General features: G+C 43.2%; 1 protein-coding gene across 2 annotated transcripts in view; it reads left to right on the top strand.

Moving 5' to 3' along the window:
• The window catches only part of MSMB (microseminoprotein beta), a 50,145-nt gene extending 29,918 nt beyond the window's left edge, over positions 1-20,227 (top strand). For both annotated transcript variants that reach the window (XM_068548070.1, XM_068548069.1), the window contains exons 2-5: positions 9,065-9,123; positions 14,286-14,382; positions 15,459-15,564; positions 19,741-20,227. In XM_068548070.1, the coding sequence (XP_068404171.1) occupies positions 9,085-9,123; positions 14,286-14,382; positions 15,459-15,564; positions 19,741-19,870 (372 nt within the window). In that variant the 5' untranslated portion in view covers positions 9,065-9,084 and the 3' untranslated portion in view covers positions 19,871-20,227. The remainder of the gene's footprint in view (positions 1-9,064; positions 9,124-14,285; positions 14,383-15,458; positions 15,565-19,740) is intronic.
• The last annotated feature ends 850 nt before the right edge of the window (positions 20,228-21,077 follow it).

Below are 21,077 nucleotides of genomic sequence, written 5' to 3'. Positions count from 1 at the left end.
TCCCATTCAGTAGGTTGCCTTTTTGTTTTGTTGATGGTTTCCTTCGCTGTGCAAAAGCTTCCAAAGAAGACATACAGATGCCAACAGCCACATGAAAAGAGGCTCAACTAATCATTAGGGAAATGCAAATCAAAACCACAGTGAGATATCACCTTACACCTGTCGGAATGGCTATCATCATAAAGGCAACATATAAGAAGCATCGGTGAGGATGTGGAGAAAAGGAAACCCTTGTGCACTGTTGATGGAAATGTAAATTGGTGGTGACTATGGAAAAGAGTGTGGAGGTTCCCACAAAAATTAAAAATAGAACTACCATACAATCCCATAATTCCACTTCTGAGTATTTACCTGAAAAAATGAAAACATTAACTCAAAAAGATATATACACCTCTCTGTTCATTGCTGCATTATTTACAATAGCCAAGATATGGAAGCAACCTAAGTGTCCATTGATAGATGAATGGATAAAGAAGATGTGGTATATGATGGAATATTACTCAGCCATGAAGAAGAATGAAATCTTGCCATTTGCAACAACATGGATGGATCTAGAGGGTATTACACTAAGTGAAATAAGTCAGAGAAAGACCAATACCATATTATTTCACTTATATGTGGAACATATGAAAAAGCAAAACAAATGAACAAAGAAAAAGAAAACAGACTCATAGATACAGAGAAAAGACCAGTGGTTACCAGAGGGGAGGGAGGTGGGGGCTTGGATGAAACAGGTGAAAGGGATTAAGAAGTACAAACTTTCAGTTATAAAATAAATAAATCAAAGGGATGTAATATACAACTTAAGGAATATGGTCAATAAAACTGTAATAACTGTATGGAGACAGATGGTTACTAGACTTATTGTGGTGATTGTTTTGTAACGTATTTAAATGTTGAATTACTATGTTGTACACCTGAAACTAACATAATATTGTACATTAACTATACTTCCGTAATAAAAAAGATATCACCCTTTATCTGGCACTGGGTTGAACACCTTAGACACATTGCTCATTATTTTTTCAGGCCAATCCTTTGAGGTGAAGATCATCATACCTACTTAATAAATGAGGAAAATAAGGATCAGAGATGTTAAGAAATTTGCCCCAGGTTTTGGGGGCAGAACTTGGATTAGAACCTACTTCTGTCTTAGCCTCTACACGAAATCTGCTTGCTCTGATTCTGCACTCACCCAGCTCCCCAGGCTGCATTTTCTAAAGGAAGAGACTGTGGCCAACAGATGCCGTGAGATACAGGAGAGAGTGAGGTTGGGAGCCAGCAGATCTGAGTTCCAATCCAGGTACTCCCATTTACAAGCTGTGGGATAGTGAGAGGGCCTTCTGTCCTCATCTGCAGAGTGGGGATACTTAGAGACCTCACAGGGAACCCCTCTGACTGGGCCACTGGAGTGTTGCCGCAGGGCAGCCTCCCCACACGTGTAGTTACTTTTCCCTTTTGCACTGCCCAGTGTGATAAAGGGACCTTGTTAGGTCAGCATTCGTATATGGGCTTCTTGGGAGTTTGGTACAAGCCTGTGGGTTCACAGATCAGAACATGCAATGGTTTTGTCCAGAGACCCAACTTTCTCTGCAGAGCTTCACAGCCTAGAACACTGCAACCCCAGCAGGACATTACTCCCCATAAAGACCTGTCTGCCAAGCAAGCCAGCTTCCCCGACAGTGTCTTCACATTGTCCTTTTTAACTACAGCAATATTAAATATGCTGGCACAACACTCCTTGCCTTGAAAGTCCATTTCAAAGGAGAGTAATGAAATATTTTCTCTCTGGATAGTTGGAGCCTGGGATGACATGGCAAATGCCCCCAGAGGCCAGTAGTGACTTGGGTGGGGAAGAGGCTGGCACACACTCCTGGCGCAAGGTGGAGAGCAGGCATGCCCTTCGCCCAGTGTTTATGACGGCAAGGTGGGCGGGCAGAACACGGAGCAGAAGCCTTGCACACTGTTGGGGACAAACTAATCTGTATGTGGTTATTCTGTGATAGGCTGTGAGCTCTGTTGAGACCCAAGGATCGGTCCAAACAATGAACAAAGTCTCTAATGAGTAAAAGGCTTACCAGTAAACAGCCTTGTAATAAAAACTCTCACCCCCTATTTGCATAGCACTTTACGGTTTCTACAACCCCTTCCACATACATGGTTTTTGTTTTTTTTTTAAACTTTGGGTTTATTTATTTATTTCTGGTTGTGTTGGGTCTTCGTTTCTGTGCGAGGGCTTTCTCTAGTTGCGGCAAGTGGGGGCCACTCTTCATCGCGGTGCGCGGGCCTCTCATCATCGCGGCCTCTCTTGTTGCGGAGCACAGGCTCCAGACGCGCAGGCTCAGTAATTGTGGCTCACGGGCCTAGCCGCTCCGCGGCATGTGGGATCTTCCCAGACCAAGGCTCGAACCCGTGTCCCCTGCATTGGCAGGCAGATCTCAACCACTGTGCCACCAGGGAAGCCCCCACATACATGGTTTGATTTAAATCTCATGGCAGGCCTGGTGACTGTTATCACTGTTCTCGGTTTATACAACAGCAGCAGCACAGCTGTGGCTCCATTTATAGAGGACATGCTGGGTGTCAGGAATTGTGCAAGCACTTTTTTGTTCTTCAATCCCTCAACACGTATTGTTGAGACCCTACTCTGTGCCGGGCACTTTTCTGAGTGTTGGGAATAAAGCCATGAACAAAAGAGTTAAAGTGCCAGCCGTAAAGGAGCTGATATTCTAGCTGGGGGAGGCAGACAATGACAAACAGGTAACTATGTCTTAGGTGGGGCAATGATCAGTGCCTCGCAGAGAAATAAAGCAGGGAAGGTGGGGAGGAGGGGAGTGTGAGGACAGTCCTTTGGGTGAGATGGTCTGTAGTCGCTCAGGGAAGGACCTCCTAAGAAGGTGACATTTGGGCAAAGATCTGGAGGTGTCTGGGGGTTAGCAAGGAGGGTGAGGCCAGCAGGATGGAGCCTGGGAGTGGCCTGTAGGGAAGACAAGGCCAGAGGGGTGAAGGGCAAGGGTCATGGAGGAGCTGACAGGCCCTGAAGGACTCCAGCCTGGACTCGGAGCAGGAAGAGAAGCCGCTGGAGGAGAGACCTGATCTGACTTTACTTTTAGTACTTTTACCTCATTTAATTTTCAGAACAGCTCGACAGAGTAGGTGCTATTATAATCCCCATTTTCGATGAAGAGTTAATCACAGAGAGGTAAAGTAACTTGCCCAAGATCACATAGTAAACATTTTGGAATCCAGATTACAGGCCTGGTCTATCTGCCTGCAGAGCCCGTGATCCTAAGCCTCCCTAAGCGATACATTCAAGCACTACGAAACTTGTGCCACTCCTTTCAAGTTTGTTGCCCAGGATCACACACCCAGGCAGCTGTGGAGTCATTGGCCTAGTTGAAATCTTTATTCCCTTGGACCAATCTGTTATATTTGTTTGTATTTTATCATTTCCACCTTTACGGGGAAAGGTATGGATCAAATTTGTAAAATTTTTTTTTTTTTTAAAAGGAAGCAAGTTGTTTTTTTTTTAATTTATTTATTTTTTATTTATTTTTATGGCTGTGTTGGGTCTTCACTTCTGTGTGAGGGCTTTCTCTAGTTGTGGCAAGCGGGGGCCACTCTTCATCGCGGTGCGCGGGCCTCTCACTATTGCGGCCTCTCTTGTTGCGGAGCACAGGCTCCAGACGCACAGGCTCAGTAATTGTGGCTCACGGGCCCAGTTGCTCTGTGGCATGTGGGATCTTCCCAGACCAGGGCTCGAACCCATGTCCCCTGCGTTGGCAGGCAGATTCTCAACCACTGTGCCACCAGAGAAGCCCTGTAAAATATTTTTAAAGTGGTATGAATCCTAGACTTTTCCTACTATACCAGACACACACACACACGCATACACACACACACACACAAATAAATAGAAAATGTATTGAGGACCTTTATAAAAGCCATCTAGTGAAGATTGTCAATTATGAAGAGGTTAGGCAATGTCCAGTGTTACTTTGGGCAAGTGACAAAGCCAGTGTGAGATGTCATGTATGTCAGGGTGCCTCCACTTACCCCACCCAGCTTCGAAAGTAACATGAGTAGAAAAGGCCCAGAAAGCCAAGTGGAATGGTGTTAAATGGGAACTGGACACACCAAAAAGTGCATATAAAAACTGATAAAATCAGAATAAAGTTATAGTTTAGTTTTAGTATTGTACCATTGTACCAATGTCAATTTCTTGTGGGTTTGAAAATGTTCCATGGTTATTTAAGATGTTATCATTGGCAGAAGCTGCCTGATGATACACACAAACTCTCTGTACTACTTTTGCAACTTCTTCTGAGCCTTAAATTATTTAAAGATAAAAAAGGGTTTTTTTTGTTTTTTGCTTTTAATGGGAATGGGGCTCAGAGACATATTTGTAGCAGCATGGTTAGTAAAACCAAAACTTGGAAGCAACTTAAATAGCCATCTCATCAATAGGAGACTGGGTATCCTACAGCCAGACTTTAGGATATTAGGCAGGTATTAAAAAGAATAGAGCACTTTGCTTTTTGAAAAAGCAAAATGCAGGACAGTGTGTGCAATATTCCATGAATGGTGTTCCAAAATGCATGCGCACACACATGTGTATGTATAGACCATCTCTAGGAAGATGGATATTTAAGGAATCGGTAATAGCCAGGAGTTCTAGCTAGAGGAACTGAGAGACTGGGAGACAAGTGAAAGAGTGTTTTTTCTTAAAAAATGTTTTTATCAGATACAGGTGTTACCTATTTAAAAGTAAAATGTTCTGAAATGTGGTACACCCCCAAAAGAGTCCTCATGACCTTTCTAGCTATTAATCATACATAAATAAAAGCAGAAACTGTATAGTGAATACTTGATAGATCTAAGTAAAAGTTTAAAATCTCTATATGTCAAAATATCACTTTAAAGGTAAAAATAGAAATGAGGAAAATTTCTCATTCCTGAGTTCAATCTCCAGAGGCAGTGTTCTGACTATGAAAAAGTGAGGAAAATATTTGTAACATTTGTGACAGTTGAAGATTAATATCTTTAATATATTAAGAGCCTATTTACTCATTCAGAAGAAAAATATAAATACCATCAAAACAGAAAAATAGGTAAAATTACAAGTGAATGGGCTACCCACAAAAGCAGAAATACAGCAAATAAATATACCAAAAATGTCCAATCTTGCCGATTATCAAAGAAAATTAAAACAAAGTAACATTTCCCACCTTTCAGATTAGCAAATAATAAAATAATAATACCTCCAACCCAGAATTTCTACCTTTATAAATATGTCCTAAGGAAAGTAACATAAGTGTGGGGAAATTTTTATCTAAAGGATAAAATTCCTAGTTTGGTGTTCCTAATTTTTAAAAGTCAGAAACAACCTGAGTGTTCAACAAGAGGAGGTCGATTAAGCAAATGAGAGCCCAGCCATTCCACGAAATAAAATGTAGACATTAAAATAGTGATCAGACCTATATTTATTGATATGCAAAGATGGTCATAGCATTGCTAAATGAGAAAAGCAGATTATATAACAACGTTCTATAGCCTATGTATAGTATTATGTACAATGTTCTATCGTGGAAAAAAGTGCTTATGATTTTTCCTTTCCTAAATGAAAATATACCTAGAAGCCTCTTAAAGGAAAGCCTCCAAAATGTTGACTGTAGCTCTCTTTCGACAGGACAATCACAGAATTTTTTCTAAAAACTTCACAGAGGGAACTCCCTGGCAGTCCAGTGGTTAGGACTCCGCGCTCTCATTGCCAAGGGTCCGGGTTTGATCCCTGGTTGGGGAACTAAGATCCCACGTGCCTCATGGCGTGGCCAAAAAAAAAAATTTTTTTTTTCACAGAATTTCTTTTGCTTATCTCCATGTTCTCTTTTTTTCTACCACTGTGCATGTGTGTGTGTGTGTGTGTGTGTGTGTGTGTGTGTGTAAAAGTCTAAAATAAATAAATAAAGGCCCGTTCAGTCTATAAAGATGAAAGTTGAAATAGGATCAAACAGTGAAAATCGGTCAGGCAGGTTTGGGCATAGCAGGCTGCAGTGCCATCTGAGGAGTGCTCATTTTAGTGTTCCTTCCTCCCCCTCCTTGTGGGCAGCCCCCTCCCCCATCAGAAGCCACAGCTCGGCTCCTCTGGGCACCTATAGGGACTGCCTTCCTCCCAGCACCTAGTGAACAGCAGACGAGCACCTCTAGTTATGGCGTTGACTGACAATGTCAGGGTCTTTTTCCGGCTCTAAAATACCTGGAATCACCAGGTGTGATTCTTTTTTTTTTTAATTTTTATTTTATATTGGAGTATAGTTGATTAACAATGTTGTGATAGTTTCAGGTGTGCAGAAAAGTGATTCAGTTATACATATACATGTATCTATTCTTTTTCAAATTCTTTTCCCATTTAGGTTGTTACATAATATTGAGAAGAATTCCCTGTGCTATAGAGTAGGTCCTTGTTGGTTATCCGTTTTAAATACAGCGGTGTGTACATGTCAATCCCAAATTCCCTAACTATCCCTTCCCTCCATCCTTCCCCCCGGTAACCATAAGTTTGTTCTCTAAGTCTATGAGTCTGTTTCTGTTTTGTAAGTTCACGATATCATACAATATATCTCTTTCTCTGTCTGACTTACTTCACTCAGTATGACAATCTCTAGGTCTGTCCATGTTGCTGCAAATGGCATTATTTCACTCTTTTTTTTTTTTTAATTTTATTTATTTATTTATTTATTTATTTTTGGCTGTGTTGGGTCTTCGTTTCTGTGCGAGGGCTTTCTCTAGTTGCGGCGAGCGGGGTCCACTCTTCATCGCGGTGCGTGGGCCTCTCACTGTCGCGGCCTCTCTTGTTGCAGAGCACAAGCTCCAGACGCGCAGGCTCAGTAGTTGTGGCTCACAGGCTTAGTTGCTCCGCGGCATGTGGGATCTTCCCAGACCAGGGCCCGAATCCGTGTCCCCTGCATTGGCAGGCAGATTCTCAACCACTGCGCCACAAGGGAAGCCCCTATTTCACTCTTTTTAATGGCTGAGTAATATTCTATTGTATATATGTGCCACATCTTCTTTACCAGGTGTGATTCTATCCTGCATGGCTGCTCAGTGCCAAGGCACTGGGTCAGTCATGGGGAGGAACATGGACAGGAATAAGTTATGGTCACTAACTTGGTCACAACGTTCTTAGTTGCAAACAACAGACCTGCTCTAGTCTGTGGGAGCAGGAAAGGAATTTATTAAAGATGTCAGGCAGCTCACAGGCTTTGTGGAAGGCCAGAGACATAGGCTTGGTTGCCATGAGGCCAGATAGGCTCCCCAAACCTCACCGCTCCAGCAAGACCTCACTGCCTCTGGTCACAGTCACTGCCGCTCATGCCACTGACACTGCACACTGGACTCTGGACACCCTCGCCCTAGCAGCAGCGTCCACTCCCGCCATCATTCCCGGGGGACTCTGTGTGGTGGCAGTTTCCAGGCATCCTCTGTAAGGAGGTCCTGCTCCATGTGTCTGATTGTGGAACTGAGGTCACACACCTGTGACAAGGATGCTAGGACAGCAAGTCCTAGATGCTACTTTGGTGTAATGGGACTCACATCGTGTGAAATTCTTCAAACTCTGTGTTTCAAAGGAAACCGAGGGGCCACGAACCATGACGAATGTGCCCCTGACTTCCAGGAACTCAGAGGCGGCAGCGGGCAGTTTAAACATATGAGGTGAAAGCAGAAATGTACAGGAGCCTATGGCATCGCTGGTGAGAGGAGAGGCAGCCCCTTAAGGGAGCAGGAGAGCTACCCCAAAGGCTTATTTTAGGGGAGGTAGAGGATGGCACTGGAAAGGATCACCATGGCCAGCTCTGAAGAGTTTTGAGAGCCAACTGGTTAAGAGGCCTGAGCGTCTGTGTGAAATTTCACAGGGTGAAATTTTAGGCACCGTGGCAAGCTGTAGGGGGAACATTTGGGGATAAGATGGTGTTATGGGTTGAACTGTATGTTACCCTCAAATTCATATATTGAAATCCTAAGCCCCAGTACCTCAGAAAGTGACTGTATTAGAGGTAGGGCCTTTAAAGAGGTAATTAAAGTAAAATAAGGTCATTATTAGGCTGGGCTCTAATCCACTGTGACTGGTGTCCTCATAAGAAGAGGAGATTAGGACATAGATATGCTTAGAGGGAAGACCACGTGAAGACACAGGGAGAAGACAGCCATCTACAAGCCAAAGAGAGAGGCTTCAGAAGAAACCAATCCTGCCAATGCCTTGATCTCAGACTTCTAGCCTCCAGAATTGTGAGAAAATAAATTTCTATTGTTTAAGCAACCCAGTCTAAAGTATTTTGTTATGGCAGCCTGAGCAAACTAATAAAATGGTAAGTCCCTCAAATGTACCAGGAAGTTCTGTTTGTTGCCACTCCCCAAAGGCCATCCTGGGCATGCAGGGCTTTTCGGAGGATCATGGTTGAAGAAAGAGAAGGAAAGCTTGCTTGATGTAGCCAGGAGCAGACTTAAGATTCAAGAGGAGTTTTAGAAAGTCCAGGCTGTCCAGGGAAACCTGGCTGCAGGGTGCTGTGTCCTCAAGCCATGGAGAGTGGCTTGGGGCATTTCTGTTCTCTCAAAATAGACCCTCAGGGCACCTGTTGGGCTGACCACTGAGCTATTCTTATGCCCCTTCTTGAAGCCCAGCTTCACCACTGAACTATTCTTATGCCCCTTCTTGAAGCCCAGCTGGCTGTGTGATTGGCATCCTTGAGCCTCCTTTTCTTTGTGTGTGAAATCAAACAAGATAACATGCCCTGTGCCTAATCACCCACTCAGTGCAAGGGGAAGGCTCAGGAAAAGGGAGTTCTCTTCCTCTGCTCTTTCACATCAAGGGCAAATGCATATCAGGGGTGGGAACAGCAAGGGTAAACATATAATTGGGGTGGAGACCTGATTTATTAATAACTCATAAATCATCTGAAACTGTAGTTTCTTGTTGATAGTCAACCCTCTGTAAACACTGAATGTGTCCTTGGTATGTTATCTTTTCTAATGATGCCAAACGTGTGGTTGCCGTCTCCGATATAAGTTCAGCATGACTTTCCCTGGATGCAATACCTGCAAGGACTCCTGCTCATCACAATGGAGGTAACTGGTTTCATATATAAAGGCCAGAAAAGAAAAAAATGGGGGGGGATATATATATTCTTTATTTTAATATGCTGTGATGTGTGTTTCTACTGGATACTATTCAGGGGAAATGTGACCTGGTCATGAATCTTCTACAGATTACCTGCAATACAATGTGTAGTAGAATGAGCGTCTGGGAGCTTGGGAACATCTTCATGAATTTAGCACTATTTCTGTTCTCTAAAGTCAAAGCTGTTATTTCTTCCAGTAATTTTGGGGTCAGTTGGGTTTCATATATGTCTCTATTTCTTGAGCTTTGAGTGAGTGATTTGTGAAATTAAATATAATTTCAGCACTACAGCACTGCATCATTTTACAGATGAGGAAACTGAGCCTGGGGAAGGCAAGAAGCTGCTGCAAGGGTCTCACCAGGAGCCTCTGGGGGAGGAGAGTTGTGAACCCAGGAGTCCCTCTCTCTAGGCCAGTGGTTTCCAAACTTGCCTGTACAGTGGAATCACCTGGGAGTCTGTGAATAATACTGATACCTTACTCCCATCCCAGACACTCTGATTTAATTGGCCTGCAGTGAGGCCTGAGAATCAGGGTTTTTCAAAGCTGCCCAGGTGATTTTCATGTTCAGCAAAGTTTGGGAACCAATACTCTAGGCACTTTTCATTGTATCATGTTGTATTAAGAAAAAATTTTGCATCAGAATCTATAAAAACTCATCTAGGCTTCCTCTCTGTCTTTAATTCAAACTTGATCTTTTTCAAAGTATCCTTTCCTAGAGTGAGTAAAACGGAATGAACTGGGCTGCTCTCGGTGTGCAAAGGAAGAGGAAGGAAGTGGCCAACCAGCAGGAGTAGAAAGTGAGGTTGGAGAGGATCCTCGCTTGGGCCATGCCTCAGAGACGGGTCTTGAGACAGAGCTGGAAATAGTAGAAAAACAGTGGGATCCTCCCAGTTCCACTCAGACCCCTTCCTCCAGCCTCAGAGTGAACTTTGTAAGCTACAGCCCTGGCAGTGCCCCTGCCCAGCCTAAGACCCCCTTGAAGACACCTGACTCTTGATCCTACAGGGCAAGTCTCTTCAAGGAGCAGCGACTTACCTAAAAGGACACAATTTCTAGGGGCACCACCAGCCTGCTTCATCTCAAGGCCAGGCACAAAGCTGCACCATCTAGAAAATATAACATTTGCCGGCCTTATAGCTGCACTGTCTCCTGTGCCTGCAAGTACCAGGGGATTATGTCTACTGAAGACAGGAAAGGAAGCAGAACAAGGAGGGAGGGAAGGTGGAAGAATAGAATATGGGAACAGGAAGGAAGTTTAGAGCTTCTCTGGTCAGGGGTGGTCCTCAGACCAGGAGCAGTGGTATCGCCTGGGAGCTTGCTAGAATGAGGACTCAAACTCCACTGAAGCAGAATCTGCAGTTTATTTAATAAGATCTCCCAGAGTCTCATATGCACATTGAAACAGCACTGGTTTTGATCATTTTTCTTGTGCTTCTCACCTGGGGGCCTTGGTAAAGATTCAAAGGTCATGACCCCATCCTTCTTCAATGAGCCCGAGACTGGGGGTTCCTTATTAGCAACCCAGGTGATTCTGATGCCCACCCAAGTGGGGGAACCTCTCTTTTTACAGGGGAGGGAACTGAGGGAGAGAGGGAGAGAGAAAGGGCGGGGGGAGGAAAAGCATGCCAGTGGCAGGCTATTTTTGAGATAGTGTCAATTGGTTAATCTCAAAACCGAATAATTGGTTCTCCCCTGTCACCATGTTTGGACTCCATCCCCCAGTCATTCAGTTGGGGGCCTCTGCTCAGAGCTGTGGGAGATCTGGGAATTCTGCACTCCTCAATCACCCGGGACTGCAGCCCTGGCTCATGCCTACTGATACCTCTGTTCTGTGACTCAGTGAAACAAGACCTTCAAGATTCCCATGATCACCACCATCTCCCAGGAGCTCCCTTTTTGGATGAAGAGAGCAGAAATTTTGCCAAGAAGCCTGGCCTTTTTCTTTCTTTCTTTCTTTCTTTCTTTCTTTTTTTTGAGAAAAAAATTCAGGTTTCCACAATGACCTTAAGCTGAAGATTATGCAAAAGAATAAAACAGAGAGAGCAGGTGCACCCTCAAGTCCTGGTGTGAGCTAAATGCATGGAGGGTTTCTTGTAAGAATTGATTTATTTCTCTGTTTATAAAACCAATGCATTTTATTGTAGACAATTTAGAAGATAAGAGAAAAAGTCCGAAGAAGAAAAGTTGTCATAACCTTCAGCTCCAAAATGACTTGTTAAAATGTGGTACAGAACCTTCAGTATCTCTATGTATCTTTTTACATGATAGAAATCACACCAAGCAAACTGTTTTGTAACCTGTTACTTCACTTAATGATACATAGTGATCACTTGCTCATGTCATTTAATTTTCTCTTACTTCCTCAGTTGACCAGTTTCTTTTCTGAATCATCACGTTCTCAACCAGCCCTGTTCCTGAGCATTTTGATTATTTCCATTTTCCCACAGCAGTAAGCATCCTTGAGGAGACAGTGATCTCCTTCTCTGTGCCATTCTTCTTAGGATCAAGTCTTAGAAGTGAAAAGACTTAGAAGTGATGAAGGCAAATACTGTAAAGAGTTTTAAGATTTTGGATATACACTCCATAAAAATTGTTCCAATACAAACCATCCTTGTGCAATTTTTAAAAATTTTTAAAATTTATTTTATTTTTATTTTTTGGGGCTGCGTTGGGTCTTCGTTGCTGCACTTGGGCTTTCTCTAGTTGTGACGAGCGGGGGCTACTCTTTGTTGCGGTGCTCCGGCTTCTCATTGCGGTGGCTTCTCTTGCTGTGGAGCACGGGCTCTAGGTGCACAGGCTTCAGTAGTTGCAACACGCAGGCTCAGTAGTTGTGGCACATGGGCTTAGTTGCTCCTCGGCATATGGGATCTTCCTGGAGCAGAGATCAAACCCCTGTCCCCTGCGTTTGGCAGACAGATTCTTAACCACTGCGCCACCAGGGAAGTCCCTATTCTTGTGCACTTTACTTCCCATATATGCCTCTATTTCCCTCTGGGTATTAGAAATTAAATAATTACTCTTGCCATCCCATTATGATTCTATTTTATCTACATGGTTACATTTCCTGTGTTATCTGTCAGTTGAACTTTCTCATGTATTTATTCGTCATTTCTATTAGGGTCTGTGCATGTGTGTGTGAAATGCCACTTTATTTCCTTTGTCATTTTTCAACTAAGGATGCTTCTCTTTTTCCTGTTGATATATAGAAACTCTTCATACATTGATGTTGTTCTCCAAATTTGGTAATTGCTTTTTAATTTTGTTTATGACTTACAACTTTTACATATTCAAATTTATTTCTTTTCTTTTCCCTTTATGCTTAGAATAAGATATTTGCCTATATTTCTGTGATTAGTTTATGATCTTATTGTAAAAATGTAACCTTTGAATCCTTTTAGAATGTATTTTATTGTGGGAGCTAAAGTAGAAAATTAACTTTGTTTCTTCCTCAAATAGTTCACCGCTTGTTCTAATACCATTTATTGAATAATCATTCTCTACAGATTTCAAAGACTAAGTTTATTTTATAGTAAATTTATATATATATTTATTTATAAATAAATATATATTTTTTCTGGGTTTTCTATTTTGTTCCCTTTATTTGTCTTTCTATTCTTATATCAGTAACACACTACTTAAAGTAGCATCAGCTCATAATTAATTTTAGACATCTTACAGAATAAGTACTCTCACCACATCTTTTTTTTTCTTTTAGGTTCAATATTTTTTAAAAATCACAGTATCATATTACTTTTCTTTGTAACCATTTTCCAAATTGTCTTCATATTGCCATTAATTAATCATTGCTTGGAACACGTTTTTATGAATTCCATGACTTCTTCCCAAAAGTTTATCCTGCTATTTGCTTTACTCACCACAAAATTGTGCATGTGTTTTGCGGGGGGAGTGTGTGTCAAAATCTGGGTCTAGCAGAGTGTGTGTGTAGCACATGTCTCATTCATCATGCATATTACATGCATCGCTCCATCCTCCCCACAGGACTATTTTTTAAAATTAAAGTATGGTTGCTGTACAATATTATATGTTACAGGTGTACAGTATAGTGGTTCACAATTTTAAAGGTTATACTCCATTTATTGTTATTATAAAATATTGGCTATATTCCTCGTGTTGTATAATATAACCTTGTAGCTTGTTTTATACCTAATAGTTTGTACCTCTTACTCCCCTACCCCTGTATTGCCCCTCCCCCATTCCCTCTCCCCATTGGTAACTGCTAGTTTGTTCTCTAGATCTCCCACAGGACTCTTTATCTCCACTTTACAGAGCAGGTAACTGAGGCTTAGAATGGTGAGATATTCACATGGCTAGTTGTCGGCTGAGCTGGAATTCAAAGCCAGGTGGTACCTGCCCGGCAACCACTGTGCTGTAACACCGCATCCCATTTGAAGGAAACAGATGCAAATGAGCAGATGAGACCCGCTTATCACACCGTCCCAAAGACTGTCTCACAACATCTTCCTTTTTAAAAGGTTTTTGGAAATCCCCACCATAAAGTTTGTCTGTATGTTTTGCTTGCTCATCTCAAAATGATGACAAGAGCAGCTTGATACTTTCCTTTGTCCTACAGATCCAGTATCAGCATAGATGAGCTGATATGTTCATCAGCCATCAACGATGCCTTTATCATCTGGAAAATGAAGTTCTTATCTTTGTGGTCTAAGAACTCTAACTAACCCAATTAGCTCCAGCGAGTCTCCAATTGCGTTTTCTTTGTCTCCGTATCTTTGTCAATGTTTTATTATCTTCCTGAAACTCTTCTCACTCCCTCATTTCTGTCCTTTAAATTATACATGCTCTGCAAACAGCTAAAAATCTCTTATCCACAAGGGTTTCCTGAACCTCCTCTGTAATAAAATAGAACACTAACATTATTGCTCTATGACTTTTCACTCACATTTTGCTTTTTCCCAGTTTATTTTAGTAACTTGTATAGATCTTGTTCCTCTGCTAGATTATCTGAAGGTAGAAGCTCTACCTTCAAACCACTTGTCAGAGCCTAGCAGGGACCTCCATACAGGACACGCAGTCAATGATTACAACTGAATTCATTCGTTCTTCTTCCCTGACCCTTCTTTACATTGCAGAATGCTCTTCTGGGTAGCCTCGTGGTTTTAGCCACCTTGGCGACTTCATGCAACGCCCAGTGCTATATCATATCTAATCAGAACTCTACACCTAATAGTAAGTCCTGGCTTTTCAATGTTATTTGACTGCATCCTGGTAGACATAACCTGTTGGCAGATGAATGCCCTTAAATCTACATGAGATAGAAGGTTAGGGCAGATACATAAATGGAGTAAAATGAGGGACTTCAACTTGCCATTTGAATAAGATAGTGGTTCAACCTTAGCTATATGAGAATTGCCTGGAGAGCTTTTGAAGCTTACTAATGCTCAGATGGTTTCCATTCAAGACCAGGTAAATCAGAATCACTGGGATAGGAGCTACACATTTAGAAGCTTCTTGATTGACTCCTATATGCAGTTAGGGTTAAGAGTCATTGATTATTCTAGTACTTCTCAACTCTAAATGTGCATGCAAACCCTCTGGGAGTCTTATTGAAGTACAGATTCTGATTCTGTGGGCGTGGAGTGGACTGAGAGTCTTCATGTCTCGCGGCCTCATGTGGTGCTGATGTCGCTCATCCCTCAAGCACACATGGACCGCCATGGATCTAGAGCAGTGGTTCTCATTCTTGGTTGAACATTTGAACCTGTTGGGGGAGCTTTCTAAAAAATATGGCAGCCTGGACCCCATGCCCAGAGATTCTGATTTCATGGTTCTGGGTTGGGACCCAGGCATAGATTTATTTTTTATTTTTTATTTTTTAACGCCCAAGATGTTTCACATGTGCATTGGGGGTTGAAAAGCAAAGCAAAGGGAAGAGGAGAAAGGAGGCATTTATCCAGACATAATATAGCAGAAAAAAATTCACCCTAAGTACCCCTAGGCTCATAATAGCTCTCTGATTAAAGAGAGAGGGGCTTATATTTTCTTGAAATGTCTGTTCTGAAACAAACTCTGGGTAGATTTAATCTTGCTGTAAGAAAACATGATCAGTGGCACGAGTTGGATAGTACTGGAATTTAGCCATGAGTGAACACCTGAGCACATTTCTTATATGCCTTTAAAATCATTGAGATTCTCCCTCTCTGGGTGGTGTGCAGAGGGCATGGGCTGGCCCCAGTGTCCTACAAGCCTTGTTCTGGTTGCATGACTTTGGGACCGTGCTGATGATACCACATGTATTATTTTAGAATGCAAGGATCTCAATGGAGTCATACACCCGCTGAACTCAAAGTGGAAGACTGAGAACTGTGAGGAGTGTACTTGTGACCAAGGTGGAATTTACTGTTGCAACACGTAAGTCTCAAGCCAACAGGGCTGAGAGGCGGAGGCAGCTGCTGTGCTATCTGAGGAACAGCTACTACCTCTTTCAAAATCACATCCCGAAGGGGGTTTAGTTTTCAGTCCTATTTCTTTTCCTTTCTTTTTTTTTTAACTGTGGTAAAATATACATAACATAAAATTTAGAATTTTATCCATTTTTTTGGTTTTTGTTTGTCTGTTTGTTTGGGTTTTTTGGCTTCACCGTGTGGCATGTGGGATCTTAGTTTCCTGATCAAGGACTGAACCTGTGCCCCCTGCATTGAGAGTGCAGGGTCTTAACCACTGGCCCGCCAGGGAAGTCCCTAACCCTTTTAAAAGTTATGTTCAGTGGCATTAAGTACTTTCACAATTTTGTGCAACCATCTCCACCATCCATCTCCAGAAATTTTTCATCTTCCCAACTGAAACTCCATATCCATTAAACAATAACACCCCATGTCCTCCTCCCCCCAGCTCCTGGCAACCACTATCTACTCTCTGTTTCTATGAATTCGACAACCCTAAGTGGAATTGTACAGTATTTGTCCTTTTATGACTGGTATTGGGAAGGAAGAAAACTTTCCTCCACCGTTCTAGGTTCTTCTGGTTAAGAATTCAATTGACATGAGACAGATTAACAGGAAAAAAATCAAATTTAATTTCATATATACGGGAAACCCACATACACGAGAGGTTTAGAGACAGAAACCTAAAGGCAGGTAAAATGAGGTATATATGCCATCCTGAGCTAAGGAATGGATTAGGGGCTTGGGGCTTCCAAGGACAGGAGAGTCATTTACAGGATGATAAGAATAAGAGTATATGTTTGGTAATTAGATGTTTACCATGACAGATAAACGGGGTCACTTAAATAAAATTTATCTCTGGTAATAACTCTTCTCTGGGAAGAATCCTCAATTTAATACTACCTAGGTAGTTAGTGGGGCAGTAGTTTCTCTTGAACCTGCAAGGTGTCTATTGCCTTTAGCTCAGAATAATCCTCATGCAAAAGTGGCACATTTGGGGGAGGCTTGTCCTGAACCCCTACACTGGCTTATATCAATGTAACATCCTCTAGAATCACCCATGTTGTAGCATGTCTTAGAATTTCCTTCCTTTTTAAGGCTGAATAATGTTCACTGTATATACAGTGAACATTATTCAGCCTTAAAAAGCAAAAAATAAATTATATTAAATATATTAAATTATATATATTATATATCGCATTTTGTTTATCCATGCATCTGTTAATGGGTTGCTTCTACCTCAGTCTTATTTCTTTTAAGTTGTTTTTGAATCTTGATAAATAACCTTTATTATTAAATATCTAAATCCATATGGGTTGCTGAAGACAGGATAGTGTACCCAGTAGTCTGAAGCTATTCTAGAAGTGAGCTGGTTTTCACTTCAGTCTTGCTTGGCCCGTGGCAATTTGCAGGAACAGGAGTGGCTCTGAACACAGGCAGAGGGAATGGATGTGAGGAGTAAAGGATGATCTGTAGTGAACCTTGAACTCTAAACCCGAAGTTGCTTCACTGCTCAAGTTTAACTCAAGTCAGCCCAAAGGTTACGCAGATGTTTTCTGCTGGGTTACTGTGGACTCCAAAGTTCTGGTACTTGGGCCAATAAAACAGAGTGTCTGCAGCATGGCCCTGTTTCCTCAGTAGTTACATCCAAATCAGCCACTCCACTTCCACTCCCCCGCCCCTCCCATCCATCTGATGTCTTCACATCAGCCTTGGCCCTATAGTGTTTTGCAAGAACAGGAGTGGCTCTGATGATAGAAGCATTGGCATAAAGTAGTGTTTCCCAAACTTGCCTGATCACAGACTCCTCTGAGATGATTGATGAAATACAGATTCCTGGGGCCCGCCCCCAAACCTACCGAATCAGAATTTATAGGAGGCCATGCAATTTGAATTTTAACAAGTGCCTCAGAGAGTCTTATGATACCACCAGGAAGTAGAAGAGCAAGCACTTGACTTAGAACATCTGAATGCTACTGAAGTTTAAGTATCTGGAAAGTTCTGAATACATTTGTTGAGCATGCCCCATGCTAAGTGCTAAATGGAACAAGAGGAATATCAGATCCGGAGACTGCATGTCTGGCTGCCCGAAGCAGGTTTGCAGGTATTGCCTTGGCTGGGTCACTGCGTATTACAACTGAACCTTGATTTTGTGCTCCTGAAATTTGATATTGTCTTTGTATCAAGTGTCAATGTGACTCTGGAGTGCGATTGTATCAGTAAGGTTAAGGCCTAGTGAGCTCTTCCTCTCTGACATCAGAGTGCACCTCCAGAGTGGCCAAAGCATCCTTGTCAACTGGATTTGACACGCTCCCACCCCACTCAGTGATGCATCATCACAGCCACGTCAATATGACCCTCTTCTAGGGGTCCCGTGGACCTACTGTGGAAAACAGTGAAGTGGGAAGAGGCTTGATGCTGGAGCCAAAGTAACTGAGTCTGAATCTCCATTCCTTTGTATACCAGCTGTGTGCCCTGTATAAGTTTCTTAATCTCTCTGAGCCTCAGTTTCCTCACTGTAAAATAGGGATTATCAGGTGGATATGAGAATTAAATGAGGGGGTTCCTGGCGGTCCAGTGGTTAGGGCTCCGCGCTTTCGCTGCTGAGTGTCTGGGTTCGATCTCTGGTTGGGGAACTAAGATCCCTCAAGCCACAAGGTGCAGCCAAAAAAATTAATTAATTAATTAAATGAGATTCAGCATATAAATTCATTCACTTAAAACAGATTTAATGCCTTCTCTATGCCAGTTATGTGTCCCTCAAGCCTGGGACAGTAACTGACTCCGAGTCAGGGCCCACAGAGCCCCTTCCCTCTTCCCTGCCACGTTGCCTATCCCACTTAACACAGCGCTCCACATGGAGGAAAGGGGCATATTTTCTCTCCTGCTCAGAGCCACCAACTCCTTTCCCCTATAATTATCTCGCCACCTATGAAGTTTCTCTCATGAACTTTTTTTTTGTGATAGCAAAATACACGTTTTGATTAAATTTTCTCTGGGAGAATTTTTTAACCCATTGCACTCTCTAAGGCAGTGGTCCCCAACCTTTTTAGCACCAGGGACCGGTTTCGTGGAAGACGATTTTTCCACAGTGTGGCGGGTGGGGGGGGGGATGGTTCAGGCGGTGGTGCGAGTGATGGGCAGCCGCAGATGAAGCTTCGCTCGCTCACCCACCACTCACCTCCTTCTGTGTGGCCCAGTTCCTAACAGGCCGCGGACCAGTACTGGTCCTTGTCCCGGGGGTCGGGGACCCCTGCCCTAGGGGCCGTTGTCCAGATCTGATGCTGCCTAGTGGCAGTCGAGGCTGAGGTTGGTGGCCCAGGCTGCTCTGGCCTCCCCACTACCCAGGCCACCTACCCCAGGTACCTTGGGAAAAGCTTCTTCCAGTCTTCCCTTTGGTTTCCAGATTACCCTTTGGGAAGAGGATTGAAATGTCCTCTTTTGTTAAAATAAGTCAAGGGTTACCTTGTGGAAGGAAACATAGTCACAAAGGGCCCTGGGGATGGCTGTTCTGTGTACACTTTGGGGACGGGCAATTTAAATCTGGGGTTTACAGCTGGGTTTCAAGAGGGCAATGAGCCCTAAAATTGTTGGCACCCTTGAATGTGTGGGTGGATTTTCCCCAGGGAGATTGTTTCCAGTTTTCATCAGCTTTTCCCAGGACTCCATGGTCCCTGCCTGGAGTGACTCGTTGTTTCTGTTGGCTGAGCCAGCTCCTGGCCTAACAAGCCTCTATGCCAGGCTTGGGACAACCATTCCCTTCCCACATTCAAGCAGCAGTACTGCTGGCTACTTCTTGAGCAGGGATGACAAGAGCCAGGCTGAAGCAAGCTGCCTGGCCTCAGAGGAGTCCAGACCTGCCTCTGGGCCTGTTGGAAGTTGCTGTGGTCCTGTGTGCGCGGGATGGAATTTAGCAACAATGTCAGGGATGGTCTGTGTTCATAGTCTAGGTCCTATATATATATATATATGGGTGCAGATTCCTGAAGGTGGCATTTTGGGGTTCCCAGACAAGGGGTGACCTTAAATAGGTGAGGGGCACCCCAGACACCTGGAGTGCGGGCTGCTTCCAGCACAAAGCTGGCCCTGGGGAGGCTGGACATCCTATTCCTTCTAACAGGCCTTGTTCTTGTCTCAATGACAGTGCTGCTGTACCTGTGGATTATGACACAAACAAGTGCCAGATAATCTTCAACAAGGAGACCTGCACCTACGCAGTGGTGGAACAGGAGGACCCAGGAAAGACTTGTGCTGTCAGTGGATGGGTGTTATAATGTGCTTCTCATGGGCCCAGAACTCCCAGCCTGCAGGGGGTGCCCAGGTTCTCCCAGGCCAGGCGTCATTCTCCTATGGCCTCTGATAGTCTATGATTGTATAACCCCACCTATCAGTCAAAAATGTTTTGAGCAAACACTTGAATATGTGTATACTTTTAGTTTATAAATTATGTATGCATTGATAATACACACATTATAAAGCATGTAAACATTTAAAGGAGACAAAAATAAATATGAATAAAAGTTATTTTCCCTCCACTCCCATAGATCATTGTGCATCCCTTACTCAGGGGAGCACTGCTGCTTCTCTTGCTTCTGATAGATGTGTGCTCTGCTGCCCCAGTGTCCCACTATCTGGTGAAAAATTCAAAATATAAATGTGTCTTCAAGATGAAATCAGATCCTCTATTTTCTTTGAGGTTTTCATGTTTATCCTTCCTTCCTGTTCTTCAGAGAGTATCTGCTGTGTCCCTCATATAAATCTGTGTTTGCCTGAGGTTAGAGCAGGTTAGAGCAGGATAGCTTGGAAGAAGTGCCTCTAAGCCCACTTGCAGCCCAGTGGGGTGTTAAGAGGCCAGGAGTCCTGCCTTGTAGATGGGGAATGGCTTGGGTGCAGGGCTACAGTATCAGTACTCAAAACTTAGGGACTTAAAACAGTGACAGTGCTGATCATCTCTTGCTGTTTCTGTGTTACAGAACATTTGTTCAGTCAACAGGTCCTTACTGAGTGCCTGGCAGTGCACTGGGCCTGGGGATACAGTAGTGAACCAGAGAGATCAGGTCTCTGCTCTCTTGGGGCTTAGAGTTGGGTGTGTGTGTACGTGACAGATCACAAACAAGCAAAGAACCTTCTGTTGAACAATCCATGGGCAATCAGTAAAGAGCTTTATTTCCCCTCTGCCCCCTAACCCCACCTGTGCAAACATACTATGTGGACTAGTTGAGCAATCTAGGCAGGTCCTAGATTTGGGTCACCCTAAGATAATAAAAAAGTGCCTTGGTCACTTTTAGTTACAAAAGAAGTCTCAATCCAGAATCTGCCTCTGAATTGAAGAGGGAATGAAGGACAGTATGATGCCATCTTGGCTCCGTCTGCCTGTGGCAGTGTTTAAGATGATTTACTTCCTCATGAGGCTTTTGTGGGCCTTTCTGATATTCCCTACAGCTCCACTTTCTCCACAGCTCCGCTCCTAATCACAGGCCA

The sequence above is a fragment of the Eschrichtius robustus genome, chromosome 7 (genome assembly GCF_028021215.1).
Source record: "Eschrichtius robustus isolate mEscRob2 chromosome 7, mEscRob2.pri, whole genome shotgun sequence".
Classification (NCBI taxonomy): Eukaryota; Metazoa; Chordata; class Mammalia; order Artiodactyla; family Eschrichtiidae; genus Eschrichtius; species Eschrichtius robustus.
Note: the sequence above shows the minus strand (reverse complement) of the source record. Positions and strands in the feature narration are given on the sequence as shown.